The 26487-nt window shown below is 36.9% G+C and overlaps 1 protein-coding gene and 1 long non-coding RNA gene across 3 annotated transcripts in view; both read right to left on the reverse strand.

Annotated features, from left to right (window-relative positions):
- Nucleotides 1-7750: 7750 nt before the first annotated feature.
- On the reverse strand, nt 7751-11554 carry LOC122231117. The gene is made up of 3 exons (XR_006208269.1): nt 11366-11554; nt 9168-9246; nt 7751-8016 (listed from the first exon to the last, which is right to left on the reverse strand). It is a non-coding gene; the product is annotated as an uncharacterized LOC122231117 (long non-coding RNA).
- A 573-nt stretch (nt 11555-12127) lies between these two features.
- HIKESHI (heat shock protein nuclear import factor hikeshi) overlaps nt 12128-26487 on the reverse strand; it is a 42839-nt gene continuing 28479 nt past the window's right edge. The window contains exons 3-6 of one of the 2 annotated variants that reach the window (XM_042958460.1): nt 21440-21591; nt 13140-13258; nt 12581-12674; nt 12128-12207 (exon numbers count right to left, since the gene is read on the reverse strand). In XM_042958460.1, the coding sequence (XP_042814394.1) occupies nt 12599-12674; nt 13140-13258; nt 21440-21591 (347 nt within the window). In that variant the 3' untranslated portion in view covers nt 12128-12207; nt 12581-12598. The remainder of the gene's footprint in view (nt 12208-12580; nt 12675-13139; nt 13259-21439; nt 21592-26487) is intronic. The other variant, XM_007078992.3, reaches the window with a different exon arrangement.

The raw sequence follows: 26487 nt of genomic DNA on the forward strand, positions 1-26487 counted from the left end.
CAGTTTTTCCAGCATCACTTGCTGAAGAGACTGTCTTTATCCCATTGGATATTCTTTGGAACAGCTGTCAAAGATTAGCTGTCCATACGTTTGTGGGTCCATTTATGGGTTCTCTATCCTGTTCCATTAACCTGAGTGTCTATTTTTGTGCCAGTACCATACAGTCTTGATGATCACAACTTTGTAATACAGCTTTAAGTCCAGGATTGTGATGCCTCCAGCCTTAGTTTTCTTTTTCAAGATTGCTTTGGCTATTAAGGGCCTTTTCTGGTTCCATACAAATTTTAGGATTGTTTGTTTTAGCTCTGTGAAGAATGCTGGTGTTATTTTGATAGGTATTGTATTGAATATGTAGACTGCTTTGGGTAGTATTAACATTTTAACAATATTTGTTCTTCCTGTCCAGGAGCATGGAATATTTTCCCATTTTTTTGTGTCTTCTTCAATGTCTTTCATAAGCTTTCTATAGTTTTCAGTGTATAGGTTTTTCTATGCATTGATTTTATATCCTGCCACTTTACTGAATTCATGGATCAGTTCTAGTGTTTTCTGTAATTTTTTTTTTTTTTGGTGTAATCTTCTAGGTTTTCCATACAGAGTATCATGTCATCTGCAAAGAGTGAAAGTTTGACCTCCTCCTGGCTGATCTGGATGCCTTTTATTTCTTTGTGTTGTCTGGTGCTGTGGCTAAGACTTCCAATACTATGTTGAAGAACAGTGGTGAGACTGGACATCCCTGTCTTGACCCTGACCTTAGGGGGAAAGCTCTCAGTTTTTCCCCATTGAGGATGATATTAGTGTTGGGTCTTTCAAATATGGCTTTTATGATCTCGAGGTATGATCCTTCTATCCCTAATTGCTTAAGAGTTTTTATCAAGAAAGAATGCTGTATTTTGTCAAATGCTTTCTCGGCATCTATTGAGAGGATGTGGTTCTTGACCTTTCTTTTATTGATGTGATTAATCACATTGATTGTTTTGTGGTTACTGAACCAGCCCTGTATCCCAGGTATAAATCCCACTTGGTTGTGGTGAACAATTTTTTTAATGTATTGTTGGATCCAGTTGGCTAATACCTTGTTCCTCAACAATGCATCCATGTTCATCAGGGAAGTCGGTCTATAGTTCTCCTTTTTAGTGGGATCTTTGTCTGGTTTTAGAATCAAGGTAATGCTGGCTTCATAGAAAGAGTTTGGAAATTTTCCTTCCATTTCTATTTTTTTGGAACAGCTTCAAGAGAATAGGTGTTAACTTTTCCTTAAATGTTTGGTAGAATTCCCCTGGAAAGCCATCTCACCCTGGACTCTTGTTTTTTGGGAGATTTTTTATTACTAATTCAATTTCTTTACTGGTTATGAGTCTGTTTGAATTTTCAATTTCTTCTTGTTTCAGTTTTGGTAGTTTATGTGTTTCTAGGAATTTTTCCATTCCTTCCAGATTGCCCATTTTACTGGCGTATAATTGCTCATAATATTCTCTTATTATTGCTTGCATTTCTGCTGTGTTGGTTGTGGTCTCTCCTCTTTCATTCTTGACTTATTTGAGTCCTTTCCTTTTTCTTTTTGATCAAACTGGCTAGTGGTTTATCAATTTTGTTAATTCTTTCAAAGAACCAGCTTCTGGTTTCATTGATTTGTTCTACCGGATTTTTTTGGTTTCAATAGCATTGATTTCTGCTCTGTCAATTGATTTTTAAATATTAAACCCGCCTTCAATAACTGGGTTAAATCGAACTTGGGTCATGGCATATAATTATTTTTATGCATTGTTGAATTAATTTGCTAATACTTTATTGAGGATTTTTGCATCTCAGTTCATGAGAGATATTGATCTGTAGTTTCTTTTCTTGTAATGTCTTTAGTGTTAGGAAGATGCTGGCCTCAGAATGAGTTCAGAAGTATTCCCTCTGCTTCTATCTTCTGGGAGAGACTGTAGATACTCAGTATTAATTTCTTCATTAAATGTTTTCTTGTAAAACTCACAGTTAACCCATTTGGGTTTGGCATTTTCTGCTTTGGAAGGTTATTACTAATTCACTTTCTTTAATAGATATAGACCTATACAGAGTATCTATTCTTCCTTCTGTTTTTCTCCATATTGACGCCCAAGTCTTGAAGGATTTTTACCTACCACTCTTTTCCATTTTTTTCAAACCCCAAGAACACAGACCACATTAAGGAAATAAAATTCCAAACAAGAAATACATTTTGGGGCACCTGGGTGGCTCAGTTGGATAAGTGTCCAACTTTGGCTCAGGTCATGATCTTGCGGTTCAAGAGTACAAGCCCCACATCAGACTCTCTGCTGTCAGAGCAGAGCCCACTTTGGATCCTCTTTCCCCCTCTCTCTGCCCCTCCCCCACTTGTGCTCGCTCTCTCTCTCTCTCTCTCTCAAAAACAAATAAACATTAAAAAAAGAAACACATATGTTAGTTATACCATGCAGTCTCATTATTTATGTGGTTTTCCTTTAAAAATACAACACATACCCAGTATTCAAATAGTTATCAGTCATTTCAGCAGTCAAAAGAAGCCTGAAAGAGGGGCACCTGGGTGGCTCAGTCGGTTAAGCATCCAACTTCAGCCCAGATCATGATCTCAAGGTTTGTGAGTTTGAGCCCCACATCAGGCTCTGTGCAGACAGCTCAGAGACTGAAGCCTGCTTCAGATTCTGTGTTTCACTCTCCTCTGCCCCATCCCCACTCACACTCTGTCTCTCTCTCAAAAATAAAAACATTAAAAAAGTAAAAAAAAAAAAAAAAAAAAAAAGCCTGAAAGATATGACAACTTGATTGCTCTTTGAAGCTGGTATGTGATGGTAGTTTAGCTCATCAATGAGTGATACTGGCTGATACCTCAATTGGTAGATCTTAATAATTTGATTTCTAGTACTTGGTGAAATCGAATTACCAGGCACTAGTCTAGACAAACAAATAGGCAATAATAATGTAGCACGATTAAATGCCATAGGATGCTATAAGAGAAAAAAAAAAGAAAAGAAGACTATCTAGTCTTGGGAACTCAAAGAAAGCTTCTTAGAGGAAGTGAAATCAAAGCTGAGACCTATGGAGGGATTATAAGGACAGAGGGAATAGAAGAAGAGCAAACCATGCAGAAAATGTGCAAAGACCACTTCAAGCCGTACACATGGTGGAACATGAGCAAGTTGGGGTAGTGGGGAGATGAGTATTAGGAAATAAAGCTGAAGAGGTAAGGAGGATCTGTAATGATTCCTTACATCATTCTTAAATCAATGAGAAATTATTGAAGGATGATAAGCTAAGGATTGAGATGATCATATTTACATATTATAAAGATTACTCCAACTACAGTGTAGCTAATAGACTAGAGGAAGGAACGATTAAAAGTAGCAAAGCAACTCTTTAGAAGACTCTTTCAAGGAAGGACTAAACCCTTCCTATTCAAAATGATGTCAATGGAACAGCAGCAGCAATGACAGCATCACCTGGAAGCTTGCAAGTGCAGCCCCAACCCAGATCTACTGAATCAGAATCTGCATTTATAACATCCCAGATGATTTGTGGGTAGAGTAGTTTGAGAAGCCACTGGCCTAAACTGCACTGAAGATGAAAAAATAAAGAAGTAAACACATTTGAGGCACCTGGGTGGCTCAGTCAGTTAGGCTTCCGACTTTGGCTCACGTCAATGTCTCAGGGGTCGTGAGTTCTGTGCTGTCAGCACAGACCCTGGAGCCTGCTTTGGATTCTGTGTCTCCCTCTCCTTCTGCCCCTCCCTGCTCATGCTCTGTCTCTGTCTCTCTCTCTTTCTCTCAACAATAAAAAACAAAACAAAAAAAAATTTTTTTAAGTAAACAAATTTAAGAACTATTTGGAGGAAGACATGACAGTACTTAGCATAATCAATGATTGCATAGCGTGGGGAAGAAAGAGAAATCCTAGGCTTATCTAGATAAAGCTGAACAAGGATAAGAGTTCAGCTAAGTTGACTGGTTAGAAAGGATGAAGTCTCTGGAGCTGCAAACATGGGGAGTTTGAACACTGTTATCAGTTTTCTTTTTTTTTTTTTTTTAATTTTTTTTTCTTAATGTCTTTATTTATTTTTGAGACAGCGAGAGACAGAGCATGAGCAGGGAAGGGGCAGAGAGAGAGGGAGACACAGAATCGGAAGCAGGCTCCAGGCTCTGAGCCATCAGCACAGAGCCCGATGCGGGGCTCGAACTCACAGACTGTGAGATCATGACCTGAGCTGAAGTCAGATGCTCAACCAACTGAGCCACCCAGGCGCCCCATGTTACAAGCTTTTCCACCATGAACCACACTGGGCGGTCGCATAAAAGATTTGGAGAATGCTGGGAAAGTCTCTTTATTGTGCAAAACTTGGGAGAGGGAACAGCAGCCCTTGCTATAGGGAGACAATAGCTTGCTAGGACTCTGCACTATCAGTGAGGGAACAAAAGCCTTAATTTGCAGCAGACAAAAACTGTCACTTTTAGGGTTCTTAGGAAAACCCACTGCAGCAAGAGAAGAGAACAGGAGAAAAAAAATCTATCCCAGGTACAGAGGCAGAAAACTGTCTTGGGCTCAGAACTGTGCTTGTGGAGGCAGGAGCACTAAGAAAACTACATCCCCAAGACCCAGGATCACGGTGACTGCCTAAGACTGAGCTTAATTAGAACAAAGAACATCTCCACCTCAACCACCAATCCTCACTGCCAGTTAACTAGCATCTAGCAATAAGTAAGACAAAGAGAAAATATAAATGTGAGAATGGAGAAAAATTAAAAGGAAACCTCTGGTAAACCAGTCCTACCCAAAACACAAACTATGGCTAGGGAAAGTTTAAGCTTGTGTCAGTAATCTCAAAACACAGCCCAACCACTAACCCTACGCTCAAGGCCTGGTAGGATAGACATGCCTATTTCCAGGCACACAGACTTTTATCTCAGTGTCTAATCCTACAGAAGATGTCTGTCTTTCAATTTAAAAAAATCACAAAGAATGTAAAATGTCCAGAAAAAAAACACTACCTTCCTAAAAGACAAAGTAATCATCAGAACCAGAGTCAGATACGACACATATGTTGGAACTGATAGGGAATTAAAAATAAGTATGATTAATATGTTAAAGTCTCCAAGAGAAGAGATGGCCAACATGAAAGATCAGATAGATAATTTCAGCAGAGAGATGGAAACTATAAGAAAAAACTGAATGAAAATACTAGAAACTAAAAATTCAGTAATAGAAATGAAGAATGCCCTCACCAGCTTATCAGTAGATTTGACACAGTCAAGGAAAAATTTAGTGAACTTGAATATAAGTCTGTTGAAAATAACCAAACTTAAACACAAAATGTAAAAAATGTAAAAATAAACAAATAGGAGCGCGTGGGTGGCTCAGTCGATTAAGCATCCCACTCTTGATTTTGGCTCAGCTCATGATCTCACGGTTCATGGGATCGAGTCCTGCATCCACTGTCAGCACAGAGCCTGCTTGGGATTCTCTCTCTCTCTCTCTCTCTCTCTCTCTCTCTCTCTTTCTCTCTCAAAAATAGATAAACATTAAAAAAAAAAAATAGACCCATTAAATCTGTCCTCCAAACTTCCCTTTCAAGGACTGATGACTTCATAAGGTCTTCATAACCTGGCAGCATTTAGGCAAACTTGTAAAAATTTGACCTTTTTAATTAAAGCCATATAAAATGTTCTTTAGTCTTGTCTGTGTGTGAAAAACTGGTTTTGGGAAAGGTATTCTCTTCATATTCCACTTGCCAGGAGGCTATTGATAAATGACCCAAGAGTCACACAGGAATACTTTCCCTTTTAATCTAAGTCAGCCTTGTTCTTATCGTTTATCTGCAAAACACTTGGCCTACCTCTTGGCAGAATTCTGACCTCTATTTTCTCATTTTTGCACATAACTTTCTCAATGACAAAATTACCAAAGGCCATTTGGAATTATGAGTGGCCAATCAGGGAAATTTTTGATATGAAAAAAATTGTTCATTTGAGAGGCACCCTAAGAAGATAAATGAATCAGATGGTAAGGCATTTTTTTTAATATACAGACGCTCCTGCACTAATTGGTTTATATTAAAGGAAACCCAGAGTTCAGGCAAAAAGACATCTTAACAACTTTATTATGCCTGAATTTGGGAAAGGCAAAATCACAAAGAGATGTCAGAGGAGACAAGGTATGAATAGGAGTCAAAAATATCCAAAGGTAAGAAATAATCTCACATCTGTTTTCATCATTTGCCTTTTTAAAAGCAACTCTTTGTTTCAGCTCAGGTCATGATCTCACAGTTCCTGGGTTCGAGCCCCCCTTCCATCCCCATATTGAGCCCCCGCATCGGCCGGCTGCTTGGGATTCTCCCTCTTTCTGTCCCTCCCCTGCTCCAGCTCTCTCTCAAAATAAATAAATAAACATTTCTTTTTTTTAAATCTCCTTAAAAAAAAAAGGAATGAAGTACTGATATACTTGAAAACATTATGCTAAGTGAAGTAAGCCAGTCACAAAAGACCATATACATTAGGACTCCATTTACAAAAAAAAAAACCCAGAAAATGCAAATCCATAGGAAAGAAAGTAGATAAGCAGCTGCTTAGGGCTGGTGAAGGGACTGGAGGCTGGAGGCTGGGATTAACTACTGATGGGTATGGAGCTTCTTCTAGGGGGGGATAAAAATGTTCTAAAATTAGATCAATGATGGTCACACAAACCTACGAACATACTATAAAACACTGAATTGTACACTTTGAGTGAATCTGATGGTATGTGAATTATATATCAATAAGCTCTTTATTTTTATTTTATTTTTTAGAATTTAGACAGTTTCTATTTTTTTACATTTTTATTTATTTATTTTTGAGAGACAGAGAGAGACAGTGTGAGCAGGGGAGGGGCAGACAGAGAGGGAGACACAGAATCAGAAGCAGGCTCCAGGCTCCAAGCTGTCAGCATAGAGCCCGAACCAGGGCTCCAACCCATGAACCGTGAGATCATGACCTGAGCCAAAGTTGGACGCTTAACTGACTGAGCCACCCAGGCGCCCCAATAAGCTCTTTTTTTATTTTTTTTATTTTGTTTTTATTGTTTATTCATTTTTGACAGAGAGAGAGAGAGAGAGAGAGAGAGAGAGAGAGAGCGAGCAAGAGAGCATGAGCGGGGGAGGGGCAGAGAGAGAGGGAGACACAGAATCCGAAGCAGGCTCCAGGCTCTGAGCTGTCAGCACAGAGCCCGATGCGGGGCTTGAACCCACAGACCGCGAGATCATGATCTGAGCTGAAGTTGGACGCTCAACCGAGCCACCCAGGCGCCCCAATAAGCTCTTTTTTTAAATAGGCAAATGAGGAAAGCAGATGTGTACACAAAAGTTATGGAAAGAAATAGAAGACACAGAATAAAAAATTATTTCACAATTCTAACAGGTAGTTATAAGTCTAAAATGAAAATGTCTTACAACCATGGAGCTAAGAAGACAGCCATTCTCTTGTCAACAAAATCATTTGCTGTCAGTTTTCAATTAATTCTTCAAGTGTGACATTTTGAGGATACCAGAACCAGAAAGTAATAACATAGAACCTATTTGAGATGTATTTGAAATCTAGAATCAGCATTTACAAGATGAACATGTTCCAGGTTCATACATGACAACTGAGTTACATTCAGAAGACAATGTCCTTATCAGGTACATGTGTCATCAAAACCATGAAAATACAAAAACTAGTTTGTTACTTTCTCCTTACTTAAAATTCTAATAAAGTTCCTTACCATTCTTTTACTTCTTGTTCAAGAAGTAACTTACTTAGAAGCATTTTAAAAAATAGATCCATGGGTCACAGATGGTAAGTGGTGTTAGTATTTTTCCTAGTACACTGAATATAGATATTGGTTAAGATTATTTCTTACCTTTGGATATTTTTGACTCCTATTCATACCTTGTCTCCTCTGACATCTCTTTATGATTTTGCCTTTCCCAAATTCAGGCATAATACAATTGTTAAGATGTCTTTTTGCCTGCACTCCAGGTTTCCTTCACTTTATAGAAGAAATGATAATAGGAAAAATTAAGATTGACATTCTTCAAATTTTAATTAATTCAAAACTATTGTTAAGAATTATTTTTTAGGGGTGCCTGGGTGGCTCAGTTGGTTAAGCGGCCGACTTCGGCTCGGGTCATGATCTCGCGGTCTGTGAGTTTGAGCCCCGCGTCGGGCTCTGTGCTGACAGCTCGGAGCCTGGAGCCTGTTTCAGATTCTGTGTCTCCCTCTCTCTGACCCTCCCCCATTCATGCTCTGTCTCTCTCTGTCTCAAAAATAAATAAACATTAAAAAAAAAAAAAAATTAAAAAAAAAAAAAAAAAAAGAATTATTTTTTAAAAATCAAACTTAGGGGTGCCTGGGTGGCTCAGTTAAGCATCCAACTTTGGCTCAGGTCATGATCTCATGGTTCGTGGGTTCCAGCCCCACATCAGGCTCTGTGCCAACAGCTTGGAGCCTGGAGCCTGCCTCAGATCTTGTGTCTCCCTCTCTCTCTGCCCTTATCCTGCTGTCTGTCTCTCTCTCAAAACTAAACATTAAAAAAATTTTAAAAATCGAACTTAAAAAAGGCCTGAAAAATCAAGAGGTCAGCATTCCTAAAATGTGCATAAGTAAAACGTGTTAATAAAAATGTTTCAGTGTGTCTTAGTCCATTCAAGCTGCTGTTAACAAAATAGTTGAGACTAGGCAGCTTATAATCAACAAAAATTTATTTCTCACAGTTCTGGAGGCTGGAAGCCCAAGATCAAGTTGCCTAGTGTGGTCAGGTGAGGGCCCTCTTGCAGGTTCACACTTTTCCTTGTATCCTCATATAGTGGATGGGGCAAAGGAACTCTCTTAGGGTCCTTTTTATAAGGGCATTAATCTCATGACCTAATCACTTTTCAAAGGCCCTAATGCCATCACATTGGGCATTAGAATTTCAACATATAAATTTCATGGGAACATACACATTCACACCAAAGCAAATGACTGTATGTATTTCAGGTAAAAAGAAACATACTCATGGTTATGGAAAGACTGATACAATAACTGTGTTGAAAAAATACATACTTTGTGGAATAAATTACAGGCCTAGAAAATTGTCACTGTCCATAATACCCTTGTCTCATAGTAATAATTTATAATAATCTTATAATTGTGCTATACCTCAATAGTGAATTCAACTCTCCATTCTACTAAAACATCACTGTCTGTAACATCCTCAGTCTTCAGCAAATTTAATATTCTGGAAGAGACATCAGAGAAAAACTGCCTTCAATGAAAAATAAGCTTATCAGATATTGTAACTAGCATGGCAGAAGTCCAAAACAATGATTCCTGGATTCATGTTTCCCAACTAAATGACATAGATCTTCTCCAGACAGCTGGACAACCACTCCACCAGACTTTAAGCTACTGATTCTCAGGGATTCTCCAGAAGCATGATCTTTGAAGGAAGACTACTAATCAAACCCTCAGGTCAAAGACATGACAACAGAAAATGAACTGCTTCTGCCCAAGGCAAAAAAACATGATTAATTTTCTGATACCTTTGTTCTTTTTCCCTCTTTTGCTTATTATATGTTGGTACCTCCTAGAGATAACCCTAAAGTTTTCTCAGAATGCCCTCAGATATCTGTATCATTTTATTCTTAATCCTCTATGGTCTTTTTGGGCCACCTTAAGAAATGCAAAACTTTTTTTTGCATTCCATGTTACAGTTTTCTCAGATCACAGCTACTCTTGTTATAAAATTCCACTATAAAAGATGTAATACCTGTTCCTTTAAACTCCTGAGATCAATTTCCTCCCAAAGGTCTTTTTTGATTCTTGAGTTTTCCTCTTATCAGTAGCCCCAGCCTTCATTCTGGTAAAAACTAAAAAGTTTACTCCAAGTCAACAAAATGCTTCTGCTATAATTACATAAGAGCATTGTTGGCAGAACTAGACTTCCCAGGGAGGGGAACAAATGCTGGAGCTATTCTCATGGCACTAATCATTTCTCCAAAGATTTTCCAGACTTCTAAGCAGGAACTGAACTCCACTGACATGTGCCCACCTCTAGGAAACAATTTTTGGCTCATTTCTGTTGTGATAAAATATTATTTATATTCCTAATATTCTCTGTACCTCACCAGGGATTACTTAGGTCTACACCAGGCTTTTGCCTACCTCCTAAACCCAAACATATCTTGTGGTACAGAATAATATTTAAGCTTTCAGATATTTAAAGCCCTTTTTTATCCAGTGTAGCATTTTCCTTGGGAAGGATAACCAGAGCCTTTAAAAATGAAGCAGGAATTGGCTACTTAGGAGATCTCTCAAAGTGCAAACTCTCTTGAATACAACTAGGAAAGGTGGTTCAAATCTTGACTCAGGCTGTGAAAGTCCAACAAACCAGTTTAAATTCACTACAGGATTGTCATGGGAAATGACATGGTCTTCTATTTCCTCCTGGCAAGGCAAGGGGCAGTTTGCACTTATTATATTATATATAAAGATCTATAAAGATCACTAGATAGGTACAATGGTCTTTGACCAAGCTAAAGAAAGAAGCTACCTGACTCTATAGAATAGACCCAGCTGGACTTAGAGATATGTTTTTGTAGCTTGCATTTTGTAACCTAGGCTCCTTCCTGGCTTTGCATTCTAGTAGAATACTCATTTTGCTTCTGGTAATTTTGTTACAGCTGGCAGATGCTTTCTGTTCTGAGTCTTAAATGCTGTTGTGTAGCAATGTCAAGTCACATGATTCAACAACAATCAACCATTATTAACATGAAGACCTGAAACTAAGGACTACCACTAGATTCTTGATACACAATTATAACCCAGTAAAGAGAAATACTAATCTGACTTGATCACAATTCCAGAAGATAATGGCCTATCCTTCAACATAGACCAAATAAAGACCAGAAGAGAATTACAAATTGAAAGAGAAACTACAAGGGGCATTAAGGAAGACATTTGTTGGGATGATCACTGGGTGTCATACATAGGGGATGAATCACTGGAATCTACTCCTGAAATCATTATTGCACTATATGTTAACTAACTTGGATATAAATTAAAAACTAAATAAAAAATAGAAACTACAATTTGCAAAAATGTACAACTTGCAAGACGTGCAAGTCTACCAAACTTTGACAACACAAGAAATTGCCTAAGCTCAAACTTTGATTGCTAGCTCAATCAGATACACATTTCAAGATAAGACCACAAACCGATCTAATGATAACTCTGCATAGTCAAGCGTTCTAACGACACTGACTGTACTAGCAACTCTCTAGTTTCCAAATTTTCACTAATCCTTGCCAAAATGTTTAAAAACAAACTAGAGGCCCCAAACTCCTATATGTACGTACCCTTCCTTTGGAGATACCCCACAGTTCCTCTGGTGTCTGACTCCTTTGGTGCAGCTAGCTAGTAAACATAGCTTTGATTACAGGTGAGATCTTGGTAGTTTTTGGTCAATGGATGTCACCAGTATAAATGAGCCAAGGGTTCCCTTCTGGAGACACAATAGCTTTACCTTAATAGGCAAAGGAATTAAATCCTATATTCTACACACAAATGCCTCACAACATTACCAGCATTAAATATAACCTCATCAGCATTAACCATGGTAATTTTATTAAAAAAACAAACATGTATGAATTTGCAGATATAAAACTGACAACCAACCTGTGTTAATGGAAAAACTTGTAATCTTAAGAAATACTAACTGAAAATAATTTCCCCATATGTAAGAATGTGTATTTGATATGTTTTCCCATACTTTGATATAGCTGATTTTAAGTTAACTACTCTAGCAAACCAATATAAAAATAAATGAAAGATTATAAATGCAATGGCATTTGGCACACTATTGTTGTAAATATGCCTTATTTTTAAGTAAAAATAAATCCTAGCCAAAACAAAGTGTTTTGCATCTGAATATTTTAAGCTTAAGGGAAAAAAACTCATTAATGAAGTCATATTTTCATTTTTCCATGTGTTTAATTTTTTATAAAGATTATAATTAAGCTGCAGTCAATAAGCAGTTTTTAAACTTAGGTTTCATGATCCTTTTGACTTCACACTTTTAAATGGAGGCATTTCTCTTCAAAACATGACAAAGTTCAGAATCCATTAAAAATTATTTTATTCAAATTATGTTTTCCAAAAGAGAGGGTTCTGTGCTAGTCGTCTTTGAAAGTTTTCATACCTACAAAAGAAAAACATATTTACAAGAAAATTAAGATCTTTCATAATCTACTAAAGGACTTGTTAAAAAGCAAATAACTTTACATGTCACTTCTAAAAAGCTGAGATAAAAAAGCTAAAATATTAATCTGAAAGTTTAATTATTCTTATAAAAGGACACTAAGCATAGTGAGTTAAGTATGACTGGCTTGTATCAGAGAGTACAAATCATAATAAATTTTATTAATTTTTTATCTTCTGCAAATCTGACAGCTAGAAGGGACCTAAGAAAAAAAACAAATCTAACTCCTCCTCCCTCATTTCATAGATGAGTAGAGAGGAAGAATTTACTCAAGGTCACATACCTACATTTTAACAAATCTCAAACCTAATACCTTTCAGGGCTATCCATGCTACACCATGCTACCACTGCTCAACAAATTCTCCTTATGCATCCCACCACTGGGATATTCAAAGTGAAAAGAATACCTATAAAACAGAAATATGGGAAAGCTGAGAAATAAATTTGATTAATCACTTAAGTATAGGATGCAGTATAAACCACCCTGATACCTTATACAATGTCTACGTTAGACCAAGACTTTCTAAACTTACGAAAAAATTTTGCTTTGTATTTCAAGATTCCTATATGGTTACTTACAAGTTAAAATATTTGAAAATTTACAATCCTTAATTGTGGTCCCTAAACACAGGCAATTGTATTTTCCTGACTGTATCAACTCAATTGGCTACTACATAACAGAATATTTAGGGTAAGAATATTCCTCAATACGAACTCCACAGTACACTTTTTCATGGCATGCCAATGTTAATGTGTGCTGATGTCCACAATAAAAGAATATGTTTAAATGTCAAAGAAGAAATACATTCACAGGCAAAAAATATATATGGTTACTAAAAGCCTTAATATTAGAAACACAAAATTTCCCATACCATTTCAGAACCACATTTGCTGGAATGAACATTTCAGATGGACTTGGTGTCATCTGGGCCTGAGACACAGCAAATGATGAAGCAAAATTGTAGAAGTTGTCCAACATCTTTTGTGTGAACTGAAAAGTTAATAATGAATAGATTAATGAATCATGCTAAATATTCCACTTAGACCTCAGTATTTTTAATTAAAAATGTTTCTGCAGTAACTTGATTTTAAGGACTTGTGAGTTCTAAGACAGTCTAATGCTGCAAGTTAAGGAAAGTCATAAAATGACACTGTGGCACAAAATCTTAACAACCTGCCTTTAGTACTTTCTTTGTATCTCAAAGTATTTCTGTGATTTTTAACTAGTTTAATTTCCTAACATATTCATTTTGGGGGAAAAAAATGTTTTCCTTCAAAATATCGTTTATCTCTACCTCTACATATACCGTGCCCCCTCCTCAAATCCCACCCGCCTCACATCAAACTACTTTCTCATATCTAAAATAACAACCATCTCTAAGAAGTCTTTTTCTTGCCAGAAAGATAAAGGCTTAAATGTAATGAGGAAATACCTTATTAGTTTTTTATCTTTTTGCCTAGTAATATCAAAGGTAATGTAATCCAAGAGGCTACCATTAAGTGACTTGAACTAATATCCAGAGTTCAGTAAAATCACTAACTAAAATATCAGTATCAGGGGGCGCCTGATTGGCTCAGTTGGTTAAGCGGCCGACTTCGACTCAGGACATGATCTCACATTTGTGAGTTCGAGCCCCACTTCAGGCTCTGGGTTGACAACAAACAGCTCAGAGCCTGGAGCCTGTCTCAGATTCTGTATCTCCCTCTTGCTCTCTGCCCTTCCCTGACTCACATTCTGGCTCTCTCTCTCAAAAATAATGAAATAAACATTAAAAAAATTTTAAAAACAAAATAACAGTATCAGTATCAGGAGGAAAAAAACAGCAAACCTCCACACTAGCAACAAAATTTTAAAATGTAACTTTAAAAGCTGCAATTCAGAATAGACACAGTCTGTACATATCTAGGAAAACTGCTAAGAAGCTGATAAAACTGGGGTGGAAAATACTTCAAGACTGTCTTGAGAGACAGAAAAGAAACCAAATGAAAAGATCTATACACCATGTTCAGTGGGAAGATACAACACGTGCACAGATGGGAAGACATAATATAATAACAGCAATTTTCCCCAAATCAAACCTATAAATCCAATGTCATTTCCAACAAAATCCAATAAATTTTTCATGAAACTCAATAAGCTTATACTAAAATTATTATGGAGAATATCTAAACTTATTTTGATGAGCAGGAGGAGGGGTCTGACCTAACAGATATTAAGACTTTTACTGGCAAAGGGACAAATGAACTAACTGGAATAGAAGAGAGAGGCCAGAAACCTATCTAAGCCTATGTGACAATGTGATATACAACAAAGATGCTATTAACTCAGAGTTAAACAAACAAACAAACAAACAAAAAGAAGGACTAGCTTTCAATTAATGGGGTTAGGACACCTACCTTTCCTTAAGGGAAACATGGAATTTAGATCCCTTCCCATACCACATACAAAAAATAATTCAAAAAGTAAAAGGTTAAACCTTTAAATACCCATAAGAGAACCTAACATCTTCACACATTAGGACAGCAAAAACTTCTCAAACACACACACACACACACACACACACACACAAAATCACAAAAGATATGATCATCAACACAAAAATATAACATCTGCATGCAAAAAATACCAAAAACAATACTAAAAGACAAGCAACATGCTAGGACAAAAACTTACAACATATAGAACAAAGGATTATTACCCAGAATACATAAAGACCACTTCCCAAAAAGGTAAAATTAAAAACTGCCAAATAATAGAAAATTGGGCAAAATATATAAACCATCATTGCTATTAAAATATATATATAGGTGCCTGGGTGGCATAGTCGGTTGAGCATCTGATTCTTGATTTCATTTCAGCTCAGGTCATGATCCCAGAATTGTGGGATTGAGCCTTGTGACAAGCTCCGTGCTGAGCAGGCAGCCTGCAGGGTACCTGGGTAGCTCAGTCAGTTAAGCACTAGACTCTTGATTTCTGTTCAGGTCATGATCTCATGGTTATAAGATGGAGCCCCACATCAAGCTCCTCGCTGGGCATGAAACCTGCTTAAGATTCCCTCTCTGCCTCTCCCCCTTCCCGGTTTGCACGCATGCACTTTCTCAAAAATAAAAACAAAACAAATGCAGGTCAAAATGAGAAAAGATGTTCAACTTCACCAGTAATCAAGAAATACAAATCCAAACAACAGTGGTATTCAAATTTCACCCATCAGTTTGGCAAAAATTTAAGGTCTTAACAAAAATATTAGTGAAAATATCCATCAATATAGAAATGAAAAAAAAAAACTGTCTCATTCATACAATTGCATACAATAAAACAATTGAAATAAACTAGATTTATTCCATGTGTCAACACAGATAAATCTTTAAAATGTTGAATGAACAATAGCCAAGCTGCAGAAATTTGCACAGTATACCATTTACATTCATTTAAAAAATATACAAAAGGGACACACTCTGTCTCTGTCTCAAAAATAAACATTAAAAAAATTTTTTTTAATAAATAAATAAAGGGGCGCCTGGATGGCTCAGTCGGTTGAGCGTCTGACTTCAGCTCAGGTCATGATCTCACAGTTTGTGGGTTCGAGCCCCACATCGGGTTCTGTGCTGACAGCTCGGAGCCTGCAGCCTGTTTCAGATTCTGTGTCTCCCTCTCTCTCTGCCCCTCCCTCGCTCACGCTCTGTCTCTGTCTCAAAAATAAATAAACATTTTTAAAAAAATTTAAAAAGATACAAAGGGGTAATCAACAAGAAAGAAAAACAGAGAAAACAAAAAAAAAAAAAGGACTACAACACAGAAGAGAAATAAAAGGAATTTCTCCAATAATGGTTAAAGAAAATAAAACCTTGACTATAGTTATGCAACAGACCCAGAGAATAATCAGTCCACAGAAGAACAAAACAGAGTTCCAAGAAGGATATTAGCAAAAAAAATTTAAAAACTGCTTTTTAAAAATATACTGAATAGGAATTTATACTTGGCAGAGTTTGGGCATAAATTAGACCTGGAAACAGAAATCCATACAAAGGAAAAATGCATTTATTAACCGAGAAAAATAAAAAGTTATACAAGAAAGAAAATGCAAATCACAGTATGTTGGCTCAGTTCTGAAAAACATTTAGTGATCATGATACTGAAAACTGATTAATTAAATGAAAATCAGTAATAAAATGGTTGGGGGGGGGGGTGGTGGTGCCTGGCTGGCTCAGTCAGTAGGGCATGTGACTCCTGATCTTGGGGTTTTAAGTTTAAGCTCCACATTTGTTGTAAATCTTGGGGCGCCTTGGTGATGCAGTTAAGCATCTCACTCCTGATTTTGACTTAGGAGATCAAGCCCCACATCGGGTTCCATGCTGGGCATGGAGCCTGCTTGAGATTCTTGTTCTCCCTCATCACCCCATCTGCACACAATCTCTTGCCTAAAAATAAAATAAAATCTTAAAAAAAAAAAAAAAAGGTGGGGATGGGCACCTGGGTGGCTCAGTTGGTTGAACAACCGGCTTTGGCTCAGGTCATAATCTCTAGGTTGGTGAATTTGAGCTCCACATTGGGCTTTGCGCTGGCAGGGCAGAGCCTGCTTCAGATTCTCTGTCTCTGCTTCAGATTCTCTGTCTCTGCTTCAGATTCTCTCCCTCACTCTCTCTCCCTTCCCTGATTTCACACTCTTTTTCAAAATAAGTAAAATGAACATTAAAAAAAAAAGTGGGGAGAAAAAATATCTCCATATGCTGGGGAACAGAGGAATGAGAGAGCTAAATCACATTAGGTATTGGTAAGTCGATGGAAAACACCTACAACAGACAGATTGGTTAAGAACAGATTAAGCAAGTTTTTTCTGACACATGGAAGTTAAATACAGGAAGAAATCGGTGAAAAAAAAAATGAGAAGGAGGTTGAAGGTTGAAAGTGAGTACTTTTAAGGAGCAGAAAAAGAGAAGAATATAAGAAGTATAACCAAGGACAACTGTCTTGCATGTAAAACTGTGTGATGTTTAAGCCACGTACACGTACTATTAATAAAAAGTAAAAGAAGTAAGAGTAATCAAGAATATAAATTAAAAACATGTTTAAACGAGTAGTGCTATACATTTTTGTGGACATATATGTTTCTTTTAAAGTACTAACACAGGATGGCAAAAATATATGAAGTTAGAAGAGTAGCTACCAGAAAAATGGAAGAGAAGCAGAAGCCACCAAGCCTTATCTGAAATACTTTTTTAAAAAAATTAGTAGCAAATATGCTATTAATTAGTGGCAAATATGTTAAATCTAGGTGGGAGACACTCTGAAGTCTTCTTATATAATCCACTATAAAGAGAGCTCTATAAGAACAACTATTATTTTGTCTACCTATTTTTATCCATTTGTGCTTAGAAAGCACCTGGTACACAGTAGGCATACAATATTTGTAGGATGTATTTTCCTATATATTTAAAATATCTCATGATAAAATATTTAATAAAAAGTACATATGCTTTGGGGCACCTGAGTGGCTCAGTCAGTTGGTTGAGCATCCAGCTCTTGATTTCAGCTCAGGTCATGATCTCACGGTTCGTGGGACTGAGCCCTGCCTTAGACTCTGCGCTGACAGTGTGGATCCTGCTTGGGATTCTCTCCCTCTCGCTCCCTGCCCTTCCCCCACTCTCTTGCACTCTCTCAAAATAAATAAATAAGCATTAAAAAAGTACATATGCTTTATTTAAAAAGCTCAGGGGCGCCTGGGTGGCTTGGTCGGTTAAGCGTCCGACTTCGGCTCAGGTCATGATCTCACGGTCCGTGAGTTCGAGCCCCGCGTCGGGCTCTGTGCTGACAGCTCAGAGCCTGGAGCCTGCTTCCGATTCTGTATCTCCCTCTCTCTCTGACCCTCCCCCATTCATGCTCTGTCTCTCTCTGTCTCAAAAATAAATAAACGTTAAAAAATAAATAAATAAATAAAAAATAAAAAGCTCAAATAATTTATAAATATCTAGAGTAAAAAGTCTTCTTAACCTCTCTCCAGGGATAATACCACTTTGGTATGTATTTTTCAGACATTTTTCTAATATTGTCTATCTGGGATACTGTAACTACTGCTTTACAACTTGCTATTCTCAGCACAGCAGTATGTTTTTTTAATTACTGGAAAAAAAAAAAAAAAAAAAGACCCAGACTCTATCATTCTTTATAATTCAGCTCATTCTCAAGAGATCATGTGACAAGTCTGCCTTTAAATTCATGGCCAAACCCTAAAGAATATGCCGCCCAGAAAAGAATTCCCTAGTTCATTCACCCTCCTCCTCTCCTAGTGGACTTATTTAATAATCCTTTTCCTTTAAATATCCAATACTCCTTTCTCTTCAATCTTAGCTGATGACCTTGTTTCCTATTTCACTGAACAAAGAGAAGGAATCAAGAGAGAACGTGCACAAGTTCTCATCACCACCTTTACCAACCTCTTGCATCCATCCGTATCCATATATCCATTACTATGAGAACTGTCCATTATCCTATCTAATGTACTCTCATTTCCTACTCAAGGACACCACTTCAGCAACTCTCCCCACTCTCCTGCATCATTAGTTTTTCTTTAATGCTTCATTCACATCAAACATGATGTAATATCTCCCATTAAAAAACAGTAAAAACAAAGTCCTTGTACCCATAGCCCCCCTTAAGTAACCAAACCATTTATCTGCCGTCCTCCACAACTATACTCATCAAGAGTCATCTACAGTCACTACTGTTTCCACTTCCTTCTCTCCAACTCACTCCAAACTCTTCTTCTACCACCCTGAACTCTTATCAAACTCTTCAATGACTTCTATTTTGCCGAATCCAGTGGTTACTTCTCAGCCTCATCTCAACCCATCAGCAATGATACTACTGATACTTCCTTCTTCAAAACCAGTCTCTGCTTGGCTTCCAAAACACTACTTTTGGGGTCTCCTCCTACTTTAGGCTACTCTTTTTCTCTCTTCATTTCTTAAGCTTCTCAAATTTGAAATGGCCCTGAGATCAAATTTTCTATTTATAATTACTTCTCTAGTAACCACAGTCCTACAAAACTCTAGATAAGATCTCTACACTGATGACTCCCATTTTGATCTGTGTCCTAGACCTCGCTCTTGAACTCTAGACTCATCATCTCCAGCTTGATGTCTAACAAGCATCCCAAACATAGTACAAACAAAATCCAACTCCTGATTCCACTCCCAGCCCATACTTGTGTTCAATATTCCATGTTCAGGTTCCTCAAGCCAACATCCTTGGGCCACAGTTGGTGTCTCTCCTTAATCTCAGACCTTACATGTGATCCACACCATGAAACACTACTGGCTCCATCTTCAAATTATCTCTAGAAATCAACTATAGGCATGCCTCAGACATACTGCCATTTAGTTCCAGACACTACAGTAAAGTGAGTCAAGTCAATGCTTTGGTTTTCTAGTGCATATAAAAATTTTGTTTACACTACACTATAGTCTGTTAAGTATGCACTAGCATTATGTCTGAAAAAATGTACATACCTTCATTAAAAAAATACTTTATTGCTAGAAAATGCTAAACATCATCTGAGCTTTCAGCGAGTCATAATCTTTTTGTTGGTGGAGGGTCTTGCCTCAATGTTGATGGCTGCTGACTGATCAAGGGTGGTGGTTTCTGAAGGTTGGGGTGGCTGTGGCAAATTCTTAACATAAAACAACAATGAAGTTTGCCTCATAGATTGACTCTTTTTTCACTTGAACCCTTTAAAGGCCATTGTAGGGTTATTAACTGGCCTAATTTCAATATTGTTGTGTCTCAGGGAATAGGGAGGCCTGAGGAGAGAAAGATCAGGGAACAGTTGGTAAGTGGAGGAGTCAGAAAACACACAACACTTAGCAATTAAGTTCTCCATCTCATATGGGCACAGTTCATGGTGCCCCAAAACAATTATAATAGTAACATCAAAGGTTATTGATCACGGATTACCATAACAAATAAAATAACAAAAAAGTTTAAGATATTGCAAGAATTACCAACATGTTCAAAGAGACATGAAGTGAGCAAATGCTGTTGGAAAAATGCTGCTGACAGATTTGCTCCATTCAGGGTTGCCACAAACCTTCAATATATAAAAAAAACAGTACCTGTGAGATGCAATATAGTGAAGTGCAATAAAACAAGATATGCCAGTACTTTTAATTACCTTCATAGGCACCTCCCAGGACTTCACTAGTTCAAGTCATTATAATCTCTCATCTAGATTTTCATAAGAGCCTCCTAATTAATCTTCCTCCTTCCCACTACAGTGTCTCTCCAAAAATGCAAAATGATCCTTTTAAAATGTAACTTAGGTCCTCTTACTCTTCTCAAAACTCTCTTATGTCTTCTTTTCCAAATAGAATATAAGCTTAAGTCCTTATAAAAGCCAGTGAGGTACCATGATTTTATCCTGCGTCCACCTCCCCAATTACTCTCATCTCATCTCCCATCTCTCACCCTTGCTCGCTCTACTCCAGCCACAAAGACCTTCATATTATTTTCCAAACAACAAAATTATTTTTCTACCTCAGGGCCTTTATATTAGCTACACCTTTGCCTACATCATTCTCCCCTTCAGCCTTTTGTCATACAGAGGTTAAAAGTCAATCATCATTGGGGTGTCTGGCTGACTCAGTTGGTTGAGCGTGCAACCTCAGCTCAGGTCACGATCTCCTGATTCAGAAGTTTGAACTCTGCATCAAGCTTGCTGCTGTCAGGGAGAAGTCTGCTTCAGATCCTCTGTCCCTCTCTCTCTCTGTACCTCCCCGACATGTGCTCTCTCAAAAATAAACATTTTTTGCTTAAGCAATCATCATGGAATTATGTCAGTTTAAGCTCCTTGAGGATGAGAATCTTGCTTATAAAATTCACAACTATACACCTACAACCTAGTATACTGTGGGAGGGGAAAAAATGTTAATATTTAATCCCATTTTTAAATTGCTTTGAGCTATTTCATCACTATAAAAACAAGTCTCATCAAAACATTTACCAATTTTAGAGTACCTATAGAAGTAGATAGACAAGGTTAAATTATCCACAGAAGCCAATAACTTATGCCATACATATTTACCTTCATTTTTACAGGTTTTCTACCATGAAGCTTATTTTTAAAGTACAGAATTTGATTTTAAAATTTAGAAAATAATGAAATATGCATTGCATTACCTGAGTGAATGAGTCAACTGAGGATACAGCAGCATTGCCTACTGGAGTCTGCTGAGCCAAACTGTCCAATAATTCCACCGAAATTCCAATCTGAGCAACAGATGGAGTTCGGACAATATTCATGGCTCCAAAAGGGTGTTGGCTTCCTTCTCCTGAAAGAAATTAACATGTACCGCAAATTTCAAGTTTAACTTGTAGCCAACTTCCCTTGTAAATATGTGAAAAACCTCTGATCTACATGCACTAAAAAGTTTCGATTAAAGTTGGTCTCTTTTCACATAAATGTAAAAGGCTAGTTTTTACCAAATTAACAAAGAAAACTGGAATTTTCCCCACCAGAAAAAAGATGTTATTTCTTTAAAGCTTATTAAAACTACTGCAGCTAAAAATGAAAAGTAACAACACGATGAGAAAAATAAATGAATAAGCATGAATCACATTAAAAAATTCTCAATGCTAACTCAAAGGGAAGAATATTTTTTAAGATTTTTTTAAGTTAGTTTACTGAGGGTTGATGGGAGGGTGGGAGGGAGGGGAAAGTGGGTGATGGGCATTGAGGAGGGCACCTGTTGGGATGAGCACTGGGTGTTGTATGGAAACCAATTTGACAATAAATTTCATATTAAAAAAAAGATTTTGTAAGTTAGTTTTAACATTTTCTCATCACTCCACTAAATAAAGATCTTAAATTACCATTATGATTGAGAAATGACATGGTATATTTTATTAAATGTCATGTATCACTCCCACTTAACACCTGATAATGTTATCAAACAAGCAGTAAAGAAGCTTATTAATGGAAAATAACCAATAACTCTTTCCCTTTATAAATCAATGTATCATTAAGTATACTTCTGAGCCTGTAAGTGCCATCTAACTTATATGTGGAAAATATAGGCCAATTTTTTTAATCCACATATGACATAATCAGAAAAGTGAGTCTGAAGGAAAAAAAATCATACAATAGATTTTTGGATTATCTGCTGTTTTCATAGGACTATAAAATGTTTAATCAAATACTGAAGGACAAAAACCTGGGGCAACACACAGTCCTAATAACTAGAACATTCATTACAAATACCAAAACTCTCCTTAAATTTTCAAGCTTATGAATAAAAAGTTATAGTGTATTTTTCTGTGATTTAAAAATACACACACACACACACACACTTCTCACTAAATATGACTAGTTTAAGATAGTTTCAGTAGTTTTAAATTAACTGTTTTATCAAACTTCCATATATTTATGAATTTTCCAGATTTGTTTCTATATTTGTGGTCAGAGAACATACTTTGTATGATTTGTTTTTAAATATATCAAGATTTGTTTTGTGGCCTAATATATGGCCTATCCAAAAAACTGTTCCATGTGCACTTAAGAATGTGCATTCTGCTGTTGTTGGGAAGAATGTTCTTTGTAAGTTGGTTAGGTGTAGGAGGTTTATAGTGTTCACACTTTCTATTTCCTTGATGATCCTCTGTCTAGTCATTCTACCCATTACTGAAAGTAGGGTTAAGTTTCCAACTATAATTGTTGAACCATATTCTCCCTTCAATCCTGCCACATTTTGCTTCATGTATTTTGAAATTCTGTTGTTAGGTACAAAAAGTTTATAATTGTTATTACCTTTCCGATAGATTGACCCCTTTATCACTATATAATGTCCTTTTTTATCTCTTATAACAATTTTTTTCATACATTTATTTAGTCTGATTTTAGTCCAGCCACTCAAGCTCTTTTAGTTACTGTTTGCATGTTTAGTTACTGATGCATTTTTCATCCTTTCCTTTCAACCAATGATTGTGTCTGAATCAACAAATGGATTTCTTTTATCCATTCTGAAAACCTCTGCCTTTTAACTGAAGAATTTAATTTTGCTAGTGTACCATATTAATTCTCTTATCATTTATTTTACTATATATTTTTGCTATTTCCTTAGTCCTTGCACATCTTCATTTATAACAACCCAGTCTGGATTAAGACCAATTTAATTTCAGTAGTACACAAAAACTTTGCTCCTATATAATTTCTCTATGTGTTGTCATAAATTACATCTTTATAAATAGTATGCCCATAAACATGGGTTTATAGTTTCTTCTTTATGCAGTTGTCTTTTATATCAAATAGGGGGAAAAGGAGTTACAAACAAAATGTACACTACTTTTATAATTACCTACGTAGTTACATTTACCTGTGTTTTTTCTTTCATGTGAATGCAAATTACTGTCTCATGCCCTCTCTTTTCAGCCTGAAGGACTCTCTTTAGTACTTCTTGTAGGCTAAGTCTTTAAGCAATGACTCTCTGTTTTACCTGAGAATGTCATCTCTCCTTCATTTCGGATAGATAGTTTTGATAGAGAATTATTTAGTTTTTCTTTCAGTGCTTTGTCATCCCAATGCCTTTGGATTCCATTGTTTCTGATAAGAAACCAGCTGTTAATCTAAGAATCGTTGTTATTTGAGGAGCTGATTCTCTTGCCACTTTCAAAATTCTCTTTGTCTTTGACAGTTTGATTATGATAGGTTGTGGTATAGAGTTTACCCCACTTGGAGTTTATTGAACTTCTTAAGCGTGTTATGTTTTTCATCAAATTTACAAAGTTTTATCAGAGCATTATTTCTTCAAATATTCTTTCCTCCCCTCCTCTCTCCTCCTTCTCCAACTCCTATTATGCATATGTTGGTATACTTGATGGCACCTCATAGGTCTCAAAGACTGTTCATTTTTCTTCTTTCAGCTCTTCAAACTAGGTATTTCAACTGACCTTACTTTGAGTTCATTGACTCTTCCTTTGGCCTACTCAAATCTACTGAAACCATCTAGTGAACTCTTCATTTCCTACTGTTACTTTTCAGCTCCATCATTTATGTTTAGCTCCTTTTGATAACTTCTCTATTGATATTTGATGGCGCATCATTCTCCTGGTTGTTTAACTTTCAGTAAGTTCAAGGTCATAATGCTTCCTAGGGACAGTTTCTGTTCATTTCTTCTCTGAAAGGGTCTTACTTTCTTTGCATGCTTCATAAAACTTTTTATGGAAAACTGGATGTTGAATATTACAATGTTGCAAATCTAGAAATCAGATGTTTCCCCTCCTTAGGATTTACTGTTAATATATACTTTTTCGTTAATGACTTTTCTGAACCAATACTATGAAGTATTTTTTGTCGTGTGTGATCACTGACATCTCTGTTCTATTAGCTTAGTGGTCAACCAGTGATTGAACAGACATTTCCTTAAAAGCCTAGAACCCAAGGGGCGCCTGGGTGGCGCAGTCGGTTAAGCGTCCGACTTCAGCCAGGTCACGATCTCGCGGTCCGTGAGTTCGAGCCCCGCGTCGGGCTCTGGGCTGATGGCTCGGAGCCTGGAGCCTGTTTCCGGTTCTGTGTCTCCCTCTCTCTCTGCCCCTCCCCCGTTCATGCTCTGTCTCTCTCTGTCCCAAAAATAAATAAAAAACGTTGAAAAAAAAAAATTTAAAAAAAAAAAAAAAAAAAAAAAAAGCCTAGAACCCAAAAATTCTCCCAGTCTTTGAAGATGGGCTCTGTGTGTTGGGACATCCCTTTAATACTAACCAAGCAGCTTACAACTCTGCCTTAGCCCTCACTTCCAGACTACACAGAGCCCCAAAGTCAGCCAGAACAAACTTACAACCTTCTTAAGGTCCTAAGCCTGAGCTTGTGCACAGCCTGAACATGTGCACAGCCATGACTGTAAATAGTCTTTGAGATTTCCAAAAATTTCCAAGTCCAAGTCCTCAAAGCCCTTCTTCCTCAAAATATCTTATTCCCAGCCTTTCCTCTCAAGCTTTTTAGTCAGTCTATTTTTGCTCCAATTGTTGTCAGTGCCTCAGGCAGCAGTAACAAAGTACATATTTTTGACAAACACTCCCAAGGTTGTCACTTCAGTGAGATAAAGGAAAGTGTTTTCAATTAATCTTAAGGGAACCACCAGACAAACCAAAAAAATTACAGTCAACCCTTGAGCAACACAGGTTTGAACTGTGAGTCCACTTGTACATAGATTTTTTATAGTACAAATTGTAAATGCACTTTCCTTATGACTTTCTTAATATTTTCTTTTCTCTTATTTTTTCCCTAACTTATACATACAGTATATGTAACACATATAACATACAAAATACATGTTACTCAACTTTTATGAGTAAGGCTTCCAGTCAACAGTAGGCTATTAGCAGTTATATTTTTGGGGAGTCAAAAGTTATACGTGGATTTTTCAACTGCACAGGAGGTACATGCCCCAACCCCCATGATGTTCAAGGGTCAACTGTAATTATAATGTGTTGTGAATGAGGTCTATTTGGCTCTCTCTGGTACCAGTACCAAGAACAAGGGCTATAATTTTCAAGGCTACCACTGAGCTGAGGAACATGGGATGGGTACAGGGTAAGTTAAAATGCCACAAAGCTTGCTGTTCTTACCTAGATGCAGTGATTTTCTTGATTAATGCTCCCCTGGTTACTACAAACTTTTGGTTACTTTCCAGAGTCCTGAAAAAGATTCTGACAGTTTTTGACAATTTTGGTTGCTGTTGCTGCTTTTATGGAGAGATGGACTTTTGAAGTTCTTTTGAAGTTTTAACTGTTTTAAACCTAGAATTATGCTAAGTTGAGAAGATGTACTGCTATTTGTCTGCATAACAGGTTCCAAAGACCTCAATCAAGGAAACCTTATACTGCCTTAGTTTTAACTACTCAGGGACGATCTGCCCAAGCAGAAAGCCTTGTCATCTCTAACCTCCTCTTTTATTGCATGCAAGCTACTGGCAAATTACTAAGTAAAACTGGCTTGAGACCCATTGTAAGAGATGGGGACTAAGGAAATATTCTGACTTCATTTTAAAGCTCTCTGGGACTAAAACAACTTAAGAGAGAAAAAACAAAACCAAAAGTCTTTGGCAATCTTTATATTTTCAAAGAGATCCACTGTGCAATGAACTCATTCTTTTATTTACTCCTATTCTCAAAATGGGCTTGACACAGTGGTTGATAACCTTTAAGTACATAGGTTCTTGTTTGTAAATCATAAA

The sequence above is a fragment of the Panthera tigris genome, chromosome D1 (genome assembly GCF_018350195.1).
Source record: "Panthera tigris isolate Pti1 chromosome D1, P.tigris_Pti1_mat1.1, whole genome shotgun sequence".
NCBI lineage: Eukaryota > Metazoa > Chordata > Mammalia > Carnivora > Felidae > Panthera > Panthera tigris.